At 43.7% G+C, this 12652-nt stretch overlaps 1 protein-coding gene across 6 annotated transcripts in view; it reads left to right on the top strand.

Annotated features, from left to right (window-relative positions):
- The window catches only part of LOC126536053 (uncharacterized), a 115128-nt gene that overhangs the window by 79697 nt on the left and 22779 nt on the right, over positions 1-12652 (top strand). For 2 of the 6 annotated variants that reach the window (XM_055073430.2, XM_055073427.2), the window contains 5 exons: positions 158-249; positions 981-1070; positions 2488-2611; positions 3071-3187; positions 5729-5945. In XM_055073430.2, coding sequence (XP_054929405.2) covers positions 158-249; positions 981-1070; positions 2488-2611; positions 3071-3187; positions 5729-5945 — 640 coding nt within the window. Of the gene's footprint in view, positions 1-157; positions 250-708; positions 1071-2487; positions 2612-3070; positions 3188-5728; positions 5946-12652 lie in introns of those variants that run through there. The other 4 variants (XM_055073426.2, XM_055073429.2, XM_055073425.2 and 1 more) reach the window with 4 other exon arrangements.

The following is a 12652-nucleotide window of genomic DNA, read 5'->3' as shown; positions in this document are numbered from 1 at the left end:
TTAGTAGCCTCTATTTCATCAACCTTGAAATTTCGATGCCGCTCTTTTGTAAAGTGTGCTTAGTCGAAGAACAACGCATTTTCTGAAAAGACAAATGTGTATTGTCAACGTTGCCTTAACTCTGTCAAGATTACGGCGTCTTCATCCATCATCGCAGATGTGTCCGTTCAAAACCAGGATCAAGAAAGCCAGGAAAACTGGAAGCCCTCGTTTCTGTCGAACGAGGAATTCACGCACCTAATGCTCGAGGTAAGTTCGCTGCGACGCACATCACGAGAAGCATTCGCGGCTGTACCCCGTGCACCCCCTTCACACACAAACGCACGCACGGACGCACGCACGCACGCACGCATGTACGCACGCACACGCACGCGAACGCACGCACACACACGCACACACACACACACACACACACACACACACACACGCACGCATGCACGCACGCATGCACGCACGCACACGCACGCACGCACGCACACGCACAAAGCTACTCACAAGGTTTTCTTAAGACCTGTAGACCTTATAAAGAGTATCAGATTCATGTAGCGCGCAAAGCGCGGGTACTGTTTCCCCACGGACCAAGAATGCCCCGCAGCTCAAAGCTCGAGTCGAGCTGCAAGTGTAGTGCATTCTTCAGAAATTGTCTCTCTGAGAAGTAACGGCAGCAGCCACATAGAACATGTTTAAGTCCTCGAGAACGTTGCACACAATACACATTGGCTAGCTGCTCTATGTGTCATGACCTCTGCTTATACCATCCTCACCAATCTTTCAGTGATCAGCTCAGTGCATGGTCGAACAAGGGAAGCCTGCGCCTGAAGCCAATGTTTCTACTAGGAGAACTACCTACCTTCGTCAAAATCTTGAGGCCTTTGTTGTCCGATGAACCCTTGGCGAATGTTGAGGCTTCCGTTGTAGGCCCACTATTGATTATTTTATCTTTCTGTGAACCCTTCATCTTGTTTGGTCTGCTCTTTCAGTCACTCGAGGGCTTCTTACTCGTACTGTCGCTCAGCGGTCAAATACTGTACACGTCGGAGAGCGTGGCATCTCTACTCGGCTACCTGCCTGTAAGTGAGCGCCAGCGCGAACGTGTCTCAGCGGTTCAGGGCCCATATTCACAGAAACAAAGGTCTTACACTACAGTTGTCTGTAAGGGAAAATTCCGGCCAATCCTGATGCTGGGCATATCATTAGCGAAGGAGGCCGGCCAATGGCAGTGATCACTTCCGAACAAGATGCTTTGTGAATTCTGCTCCAAATGATAAAAACTGACAAACTAGTTGCTCTATATCTACAAAAGTTAGCTTGCCGCACAAAAACACCCCTTCATGTTTCTTCATGTGTCTGTTAACCTGTACAATTAGCGGAAAACTTTAACAAGCAAAGGTGGTCCTGGGACTATGAAGGATTCTTAGTGGAGTGAATTTGCAATACCACCTGATGTTTTTACAGCGAAGCAGTCGATGGCTAGGATCTGGGAAAAAATGTGTCCGAGATGTTGACAAAAACAAAACATCATGTGGGCCGACCGTGGTGATAACGCAGAAAGGGTCCAAGCTAAGTGGCACATACCCCTGAGGGCTCGATTCTTGTCGAAACATCAGTGTATAGTTATAAAGTAAAAAAAAAAAGATTAGGTAAAAATGCAAACACAAAGTAATAAAGGAAATAATAAAGTAAGAAGAATAGACATCAAAAAATTAAAAAGATGAAACAACGAATGATGTTATCATCTTGAAAAAAAAGAACAATGCGCCGGAGCAATGAACGCTGTTTCCCAAACGCTAGGCTATGACGATGCGTGTCAGAACATCAGCGTATATGTATAAAGAAAAAGAAATAAAAAGTAAGAAAAGAGAAATAAAAACGAGAAACAAGAAAAAGAAACAAACAACAAAGCTATGTGTTTGTGCCTGTATTCAACCTACATAGCATAACCACTATACGGAACTTAATATATCTAATGAGTAGCACAGCTTCGCTGGTCTTCCATCTTCACATAGTGAAGGGGCTCTGAATTTTTTCCTAACATTCAATCATTTCACGAGCATTTGTTTTTGAATCCTCAGAATTTGCAAAGCATAGTGTACATTCCACATGCAAGATCCATTTGTTAAATTTCAAGGAATGAGAATGGCTGCCATGAATTTCCGATTGTATTGAAGGAATGCAAGAACGGGAAAAAAACTGAGCTGTTGTTATGCACTCAGAGGAGTTGTTCGTAGCGTAAACGCAGATAAGTGTGACTAAACAGTGAAAAATTGGGTTAACATGTTCAAATTGTGTGAATTATACACGGTGAGAACGTGAGCTCATCAGTTTTAGCGAATATCCCAATATGTTCAACGCTAACTGAAAAAAAAGCACCTTGCTCTGATATATAAGCAGCAGTTGGGCGAATCTTTTATGTTTGTGGAAAGCTTTCCAGATAACATTGTGCATGCTTACGGACCATAACGACATTAATGCCTCTCTATTTTCTAGCATGAACTGCATAATATTTTTATCCTGGACATTCTGCACGAAAGTAACCACGGTGCCATGTGCGAAGTGCTCAGTTCTGCATCTTCACAAGGAGCTGGCATAATGCGTCAAGACGGCCCCCAGGGTATGGTCATGTTAGCAGCGAATAATCATGCCGCAAACTTATTGCTCTCTCCAGAAGGCATTTTCTCCCAGAATCCGCTTAATGCTGGCAGCAGCACAGACCTTTGTCGAAAATTAACGTTCCTTTGTGCTGTGACAATCAAACCATAAATGATGTGGAGAACCCGCACAGGAGAAACACACAGGCACACACGCACGCATGCACGCACACACAGAGAGAGAAAAGTTTCACCTCTTTTAATATCCAGTCATTATGAATCATGAACAGCTCTTGGAGGCTTTAGGTTTTTCCGAACCAATGTTTCATACATGGTTGTCTTTATTTATATCAACTTTCAGATTTCAAAACAATATATTTGAGAATGTACTTACCGCGAGAAAGTCACGGCCGGCCTTAGCACAGTACAATTAGGACGACACCTCGCACATCCCTAGTCGTTGTATTTTTGTTTACCAACAGAAACGTACGTAAGTGTGGATCTCTACATGAAAAGAGGGAACCTTGGTTCAACAGACTCAAGTGTGATATACGAGCCCATGAATCTCAAAGGAACATTCCTAACTGCGGTGGGAGAAGGTGAGTATTTCAGAGTTCAGTTCTTATATGTTTGCCTCAGACAAATTTCCTTGTAATTCAATACAATTCCAAAGAAGGCGAAAGCTTTTAGGAAAGAAAAAAAAATGGAGCGAGTTAAGAGCGTTCAACAAATCCGCTCACAGCCTTCCCCGAATGTTGTAATCAAGGTTTGTATTCACAAATCTGTGTCATCCGCAATTAGCTGTCACTAAACCGATGACCTTGTTATCAGGCTGGTTGCTATCCTGAGTGGCAGGTGCCCGCCTGCGACACATGACAGCGATCGGCCTGATACATTAGCTCATTGATGGATTTGCTCATTGGCAGGCCTATGAGTAAATTCTCTTGCGCAAGCGAACTCCAAACAAAACAGAAGTTCAAAAGAACGTGGAGGCTTAAAGAGATCAACAGTGGCCGAATAAGGGATGTCGTTTGAGCCAACCTTTAGACAAGGAAACTTTTCTTGAGTAAGTCGGCTTGTGTAAACGTTGACTCCAGCGACATCTCATGTTTGACAACTGTAGGTGACATATTGCAAAACACGTTTTAGAGGCACGGGACCAGATTAAATCATATTTGACGTAGGCCTTTTATGTCCAGTATGTCACAGCCAACCTTTTGTTTGCTAAGCTGTTCACCATACAAAACTAATAGTTGCATAGTGAAATTTCATAATAAGAGCAGTGCGTAAACACGAAAGGAAGGAGTGACAAGGCGTCAGAGACTGGAGTACACTTCCCCTTTCCGCTCCTAATTAGTTAGCCGTTCGAGGGAATACGAGCAGATGTGACTGCGCTTGATGGTAGGGTTAAGGGTTGAAAGGCTTCCGTCAAAGTAACCTAACAACGCCCAAGACGAAGCAAGAGAATGTTAAAATATGCATAACCCTGGCTCGTTTCCGACCTTTTACAGGGTTGCGAATTGTTTTGACGTCAACTGGTCGTCCACGGAACCTTATATGTAACTTGGCACTACTGGAAACGACCAAATTTAGGATTTCGCTTGTTTCTCGCGTAATTGGTTGCTTTGGCGCGTAGAACTTCAAATTGCTCCCAGTTAGCTCAGCAGTGTCAACGAACGAAAAGACTGAAGCCTGTTCATACTAGTGTCTTTGCTCTGTCCACGGAACCCCAGGCTGTTTCGATTAATAGATTTCTTTGATGGTATTCAGTTTACCGTGACCAACGGCTGCACTGCAGTCGTGACTGTGCTCGATGGTAGGGTTAGAGATTGAAAGGCTTGCGCCAAAATAACCTAACAATGACCAAAAGAAGCAAGGGAATGTGAGAATGCCCAAGAAGAAGCAAGATACTGTTGGAATACGCATCATACTGGCTAGTTCTCGATTTTTTACAGGGTCGCGGATTGCTGTGCTATAACGTGGTCGTCCACGGAACTTGATATGTAACTTGGCACTACCGGAAACGGCGAAATGTAGGATTTGTCTTCCTCCTCGCGTAATTGGTCGCTTTCGAGCGTGGAGCTTCAAATCGCTCACACTTTGTCAGTGTAATGATGCACATATCTGACAACATGAGACGATGGAATTTCTAGAAAATGCGTCACATGTAAGATGTGAGAGCTGTGGAAATAAAGTCGATACTTACATGCCCAGGTTAAAAAAGAAAAAAAGAAATCCGGCGATTATGCGCACCTGCAATTGAATTTTGTGCTACATTTGCTCGCATTCCCTAGAACAGCTAACTAATTAGGAGCGGAACGGGGAAGTATACTCCCAGCTCTGACGCCTTGTCACTCCTTCCTTTCGTGTTTACGCATTGCTCTTATCATGAAGTTTTGCAATGAGACTATTCGTTTTGTTTGTTGTGTGCTGGGGTTTGCATTCTGTAGGTTGTATGTCTGTAGTGTGCCCTGTGCGTAGAATTCTCTTTATCGTCGTTTTTATCCGGTGTAACATGCTAGGCGTCCTGCCAAGTTTGACATTCCTTAATTATTGCTCTAACTGCGATTGTGAGTGCTATTGTGTCATTGTTTTCACATCTAATATTGCACAATGGACCATCTGTTTCGACGATCAGAAATTATTAACCCACATGAAGTGCTACTGCAGAAGTGACGCACATTTTTAAAATTTTCTTCATCCATTGACAGACTGATAATATTGTGATAAAACAAATTAATTCTTATAGTCCAGCACCTAACTGGGGACCTTAGAGGAACATTTTCAAGGCAGACACAGCTTAATGAAAGCACTGAGAAAAAAGAAGCTGCCATATACTTTCTGAACGCAGCGTTGCCGAGTCTCAGAAGATTTCAATTACCACGATTCTGAATGTGGTTCAAGGATGACGGTGCTAGTACTCTTTGTAGTACTCCCACCGTGAATCCAACTGTAGTCCTAAATGTAGTAATCCCAAAACAATAACCGGAGCTCTGAGACCAAGCTCACCGAGCAAGTGATGTGAAGCTGAATGAACAGGCCGAACAGTGCGACTATAGCTTACAGTGCACATCGCTTCACGAAGGCGTCAGTGTCGTTCAGCAGCCAGCGCTTCAATGAGTTTTGTGTGGAACGAGCAGGCTTTCCTCTGGGCGGTTTGGAGTACGACTCGAACAGCTGTAGCAGCGCTTGCTCTCCCAACACTGGTTCGGCTGAACAGCAGGCGCCCTGCCTGGTGGCCATGGTGCGCCTGCAGACGCCGCAGCTCATGCACGAGCTCATCCTTTGCGACGGCTCGAGGAACGAGTTCAGCTCTCGACACAGCCTCGAGTGGAAGTTCCTCTTCTTGGACCACAGGTGATGCGCGGCTCCCCTTGGCGCGCCTGTTTACCGTTTCATTATTTGTATCACTGTAATGCGAGCTGTTGCTGGGCAGCACAAGATGTAGTGTGAATGCACAACGTACGCTTTTCATTTGCCAAAGCTATCATCATCATCATCATCATCCTACTGTACGTCCACTGTAAGGTGAAGACCTCTCCCTGCGATCTCCAATCACCCATGTCCTACGCCAACCGATTCCAACTTGCGCCTACGAATTTCATAATTTCATCACCCCACATAGTTTTATGCAGTCCTCGACTGCGCTTCCCTTCTCTTGGCACCCATTCTGTAACTCTAGTAGTCCACCGGTTATCTAACTTGCGCATTACTTGGCCTGCGCAGCTACATTTTTTTCTCTTAATGCCAATTAGAATATCGGCTATCCCCGTTTGTTCTCTGATTCACACCGCTCTAGCACGAGGTCGCGGGATCGAATCCCGGCCACGGCGGCCGCATTTCGATGGGGGCGAAATGCGAAAACACCCGTGGGCTTAGATTGAGGTGCACATTAAAGAACCCCAGGTGGTCGTAATTTCCGGAGTTCTCCACTACGGCGTGCCTCATAATCGGAAAGTGATTTTGGCACGTAAAACCCGATAATTTTTTTTTCACGCCACTCTCTTCCTGTCTCTTAACATTACGCGTAAAATTCTTCGTTGCATCACGCTTTGCGTGGTCCTTAACTTGTACTCGAACTTCTCTGTCAGTCTCCAAGTTTCTGCCCCATATGTTAGCACCTGTAAAATGCACTGATTGTACAAATGATAGTGGTAAGGTTCCAGTCAGGATCTGGCAATGTCTGCCGTATGCACACCAACCCATTTTTATTCATTTGTAAATTCTTCGTTAATTATATGTCCAACATCACGATTAATTGGCTAACGTGTATTCGGAAGAACAATTCTAGCGTAAGAACTCTTGTGAATGCGTTCCCAAGGTCCGTATTCGAAAAACGTCCTGTGCTAGAGAGAGAGCGAGACAAAACGGAAGGAAACACAGGGAAGATGCCATTCAGTTATGATGCTGGAAATATTATTTATCGAAGGCGGCTGATCAGTTTCAAAGAGAACTTACAAAGAAAACTATTTATGAGCTCGGCCCCAGGCCCCGTATTCACATTCACGACGCATGTCCCTCCGCCTTGGAGGTTGAATGTTTGCTATTTAACATCTGCCTTCGCTAATGATATGATTGGCATCGGCTTTTACGGACAGTTATAGCGTAAGAATTGTGTGTGTGTGTGCGTGTGTGTCGATACTTACGTGCCTTACTTACGGTCCCGACTCATGGCTCTTCCTCGACTCCACCGAGTGTAGCACAGCGCCACACTCGACTGAACATGCAGTTGGCGCTTCACTGGCGCTCTTTGATGACTTCTGTGCGCGAGGTAGACTCCAGTGCATTCGAGTAGACGCCGAGAGCACCAGGTCACAGTATTTCTGCTAGGTAATCGTCGTGGAGCGTCGTTGTAGTTCTTCCGAGGGAAGGCGCTGCTCACTGGCGTAACTATTTGTCGAGTGCGGGGGGCAAGCCATTGCTCTCTCTCTCTCTCTCTATAGAGAGAGAGAGAGAGAGCAGCCAACCACACGGACGAATAATCAAAGCAGTACTGAACAGTTTAGCTCAGGCTAATGAAAGAAAAATCGGCAGCATGTTACACTCTTGTAACACGTGAAGGTGAAAGCCTGCTCTACACGTGCATTAAGTTATCTGATCGGAGGGGTCGGACTTCTTGCAAGACATAACGAGCTGCAGTGTGAAGTAAACGTATTGCGCTGTAGGTCGATTTGCTCAATGACACATGCGAACACCCAATGCACTATATCAAATCAAATTTATTTCAACATACAACTGATGCTGAGGACCGTGGACAAAAAGCCAGCAAGGCTTGACGTGGTCCATGGCCCCGTTTTACAGGCAGCAACAAATACAACAAAGGATGAGCGTAGTTAAATACAAAAGAAATTGGAAAAATAGGATTTCCCCACGAATAACTGTGAAACATTTTTCATGATAGCTATAAGCAAGTATTAGAAAAAAGTAAAGCATACATGATGAGTAATTCTCATAGATACAGCTAGTCATGAATACATCACAAAAGACACAAGAAACAATAAAAAAATGCAGTGCTATGTACATCTCTATTATAAGACACAATATATGGAAATATTTCATACAGTAACATATGCAGAAGGATTTGATACGCACAGTACAAAAAATCATTATACAAGAACTGCACCTTTGCAAAGAACCTTCAAGCGTCTATATACATAATTTAAAAGCTTTGTGTTCGCAAACAGACAGGGACAAAGAAAAGAGCAATACAAGGACGAGCGTTTTCTAACGACTGGTTTTATTTACGAAGAACTTCGTGCTTAAATACCCACAGATCTGCGCGATCTAGTCAAACAGAGCACGCCTGTAGCGCATATAACTCTTGAGATAAAATGGCGTGGATTAAAGCCACCCGGTTAACATAAAAACATCAAGGCGCATGTAACAAGCATTTACGATGAAAATACGTTATAGATGAGATGACAACAGCGAATTTTCTTTATCCAGCAATGAAACAGAAGGATGGCTGATGCATTTTTCCTTTTGTTTTTCAATCCATTGTGCTTTCACAATTTCTCTCGCGGTTTGATTCTTATGGTTATACAAAATTACGGCGCTACTAAGACACGGTGAGCAATCGTGTTCTTGACAATGCATAGCCAAATGCGTACTAGGGCGACCTTTCAGACTGGATAAGTGTTCCCTTAGTCTCGTGTTGATGCATCTCGAAGTGTGTCCTACGTATACCTTACCACCAGGCCTTTATCCGCCCTAGGTTCGTTGGCCAACAGTCGGCACTGCCCAAACAAGGTAGCCGGGCATATATATATATATATATATATATATATATATATATAGAGAGAGAGAGAGAGAGAGAGAGAGAGAGAGAGAGAGAGCAGCCAACCACACAGACGAATAACAAACGCAGTACTGAACAGTTTAGCTCAGGCTACTGAAAGAAAAATCGGCAGCATGTTACACTCTTGTAACACGTGAAGGCGAACGCCTGCTCTACACGAGCATTAAGTTACCTGATCGGAGGGGTCGGATTTCTTGCAAGACATAACGAGCTGGTCAGGTATACGTAGGGCAGACTTCGTGATGCATGGACACGAGACTAAGGGAACACTTATCCAGTCTGAAAGGTCGCCCTAGTACGCATTTGGCTAGTACGCATTTGGCTAGGTGTGGTGAGAAGCTGACCGTTCTCCACGTCTTAGTGGAGCGTAGGGAAGCAGATGCTGAATGAAGAAAGCACTTTCCTCTAGCATACCGATGCCACCGGTATTGTTCCTTTGAGCAGAACCAATTTTTGATCATAAATCTGTCTTAAATTTTTTACAAGATGTCGATTTATTGCGCGTTATAAGCCACGATATTTGTACCCCATCCTCTCACGAGAGGCTGACGCTACGATAGCAGTGACCTGTATGGCACATACCTCCTGACCCTTGTGGTTAAGGGCCTTGGTGAGGCAGTAGTGCTACTTGTAGCGACATATTTTGGTACATCACCTCTTCGTTTTACATCGTTTCTCCATATGTCATGTATAATAGTCTAGTTTTATTGCGAATATATTTGCGCGCTTTCTAACGAATATTTTAGGCCTCTATACAGCCGTGTTTTATCCGTGCACGTTCCGATATTCATTATTCATTTAACAGTCTATTATCATTGCCTTGGCGCCCTTTGGTCACTTCTGGCCCTTGCGCCAATAAACATCCAATCATCATCGTCATCGTTCTTTTATTCTTCTTGTTTTCGTTTCTTGTTCCATATTCAGCCATTGTATCTTTGCTTTCTTACGGGGGTATGAGCCATCCCTGATTATATTTCCTTTTTTTTCTTTCGTGTCTTCGTTCATATTCAGCCATTGTATCTTTCTTTGCTTACGAGGCTATGAGCCATTTCAGATTATGTTACTTCTTTTCAGGCATGAGTCATTACTGATGATGAAAGTTGTTGTACCACTCGTCAACTTTTTAAACCACTTGACTTGATGATGATATTTTTGAAGCACTTGACTAGACGCCGCTTTTTTCGGGTATGAGCCATTACAACGAGCCACTTAAGGCTTTCCCCTTAGAACCTGAAGTGATATTACAGTGGGCCCCGGACATGGTGGTATAGCAGGCAACGAATTAGCGGACTCGTTGGGAAAATCGGTCCGTAAAGGTGCGGAAGGTCAGCTCGTCCCTTTATTACCAATGGACACGCAACGGATATTAAGGGTACTAAAGAAAGACTTGTGCATGTCAACCAGGTTAAATAAATATACTAAGGAATCGATTCTTTGCGAAGTGGGCCCTCAACTCAAGCACCCGTTAGATGTAGACATTTTGAAAAGTACCAAGACACTAATTCATCTACTCGAAGTCCCCTCATGGAAGACCTGAGCCCGGGTTGTATCACTTTGCCGAATTTTCTATAAAGTTGTTTCCATCCATCCATTTCCCGGCTTGCTCCGGTGGCAACGACGATGAGGACGTTCGCTATCTCCTCCTCGAATGCCCTATATACGCGACGCAAAGACGGCAGCTAGAACAAGCGCTACACTCCGCTGATCCTCACCGACCTTTCACACTCGCAAAATTTCTGGCCCCAATGGCAATCGGAAATAGCACAGCGAAAAGTTTTGGACTCACTCGAACGTTTTTAGGAAGACACAGGCATCCTTAACAAGTGCTAGATATCGCACTGAATAGACACACAATGCAACTGCAACTCGCTTCTAGTATTCGTAATTACTGGCGCTTGTATATTACGTGTCATGCGCTTTTGTATTATGTGTTTTCTCATCTGTTTATATGCCCATCACAGTCTACATCACGGGCGCTTGTCAGTGTTTATGATTTTGTTTACAAACTCATTATGGTGTGACTTGCCTTTGCCTTTTGTATATATATGTTCGTGGGTGCATAGGACTGTGTACCGTGGACTTCTGGCCCTATGACGTGGTTTATTTTCATTTTTTTACTATATATATATTGTTCTTAATATGCTAAAAAGAGTAGCCGTCACCATTGCAGGGTGACTACATCTCTTTCTTTTATTGTCATCTCAACAACTGGGTGGAGCAATCTTAGAGCGGGCGCAGGTGGCACATACTGTAAATATCGCTTTCCTTGCAGATTAACCGATTGCCATTGCAATAAAAAAGACTGAAAAATGCGTTAGTGAGAGTTATCTTTGTCACTGACAGCCCCCAGGTTTCAATCGCACGTTATGAACCATTATAGTCAAGTGTTACCAATGTTTCTGAAGCTTGTCACTTAAGTGAGACAAGAAAGTCACTAGAAATTCTCGCTCTAACTGTGAAGTGGATTTTAAGAATGTAGGTGTTTTGAAACAACCTAATATAAGCTAATGTGAAGCAAATCATTCGCCTAGACGTTTCATGTTGGTCTAACGTCCGTGCAGCTGAAGGAAAAGGGTGAATTTGCCAACAGGTTATAAAGGGCTCTAGATTGAGTAATGTATTTTCTATAGGGTGGGCGAATATTTTAAGTTTCGAATATGAATAATTGCTGCGTAATATTTTATTCGCATTTGAAAATGAACTATTTGGCATTTTCGAATATATAAACTAACCAAATATTTCGCAACCGGCTTTTAAAATTGGGTTACTGTTCACCGCCTACTGAACAAAGTATCGCAAAGTATAATTATCAGCAGTAAAACAGCGGCGAAGCTTTGTAGCAATGCAGAAACAAAAGAAAATCGGTAATGCAAGCTTTATTTCCGGTTTGGCGGTGGAAGTATGCCGCTCGTTAACCATCCAGATCTTGTACACATACATCAATACCCAAGAAAGCGTGGACCTGGGAGCTGCCGTCGCCGTAGCACAAGTGGCAGTGCAACGCGAGCGTAATGCGGAGGTTGTGGATTCGGCTCTCACCGTCAGCAAGTTGTTTTTTTTCCCGCCATTTCCCTTTAGCTTCTCATTTTTACAGTTCAATTAAAAACTACAGCCAATTTCCTCTATGCCATCTTTTTCTTTTCTTCATTATTTGTTCATTTTGCATGGTTCTCATCAACAAATATGTGCGGGCGTTCTTACAAGAACATTGCCCTTACAAAACCAGGCCTCTCAGTTCCCCTCCTTTTTGTCCGATACATCTCAACCAGCTATTTTGGCTTCTGGCCTGCCATTTAATCTTTTTGCAGTCTAGGCATGTAGCAGTTTTATCCTTTGCGTTACAACCAGCGATGTTTTCATTGTAACAGGCCCTTTATTGTGTCTAGGGCACACAAATACCTAATTAGCTGTTTCTTTTTATTTTCCATAACTTGTAATACTTTCTCAACAACTCTTTGCGTTTTTGGAAAGTTGGTCATACAGCAGCCTGTAATTCTTGAAAAGCTTGTATGCCACCACGCTCTAAAGGTGTCAAGCGGCTATTCCTGCAGTTGTTTTCATGACAGATGTAGTGATCTTGTGTTCAGAATAATCCCAATTGTTTGTGATAGTTGACTGTCTATTGATTACAAGCGTGTTCCTAATTCATCATCATCATCATCATCATCAGCCTGGTTACGCCCATTGCAGGGCAAAGGCCTCTCCAATACTTCTCCAACTACCCCGGTCATGTACTAATTGTGGCCATGTCGTCCCTGCAAACTTC

This window comes from Dermacentor andersoni, chromosome 4 (genome assembly GCF_023375885.2).
Source record: "Dermacentor andersoni chromosome 4, qqDerAnde1_hic_scaffold, whole genome shotgun sequence".
Lineage (NCBI taxonomy): Eukaryota > Metazoa > Arthropoda > Arachnida > Ixodida > Ixodidae > Dermacentor > Dermacentor andersoni.
The sequence above is the reverse complement of the archived record's forward strand: the minus strand, read 5'-3'. Positions and strand labels throughout refer to the sequence as shown.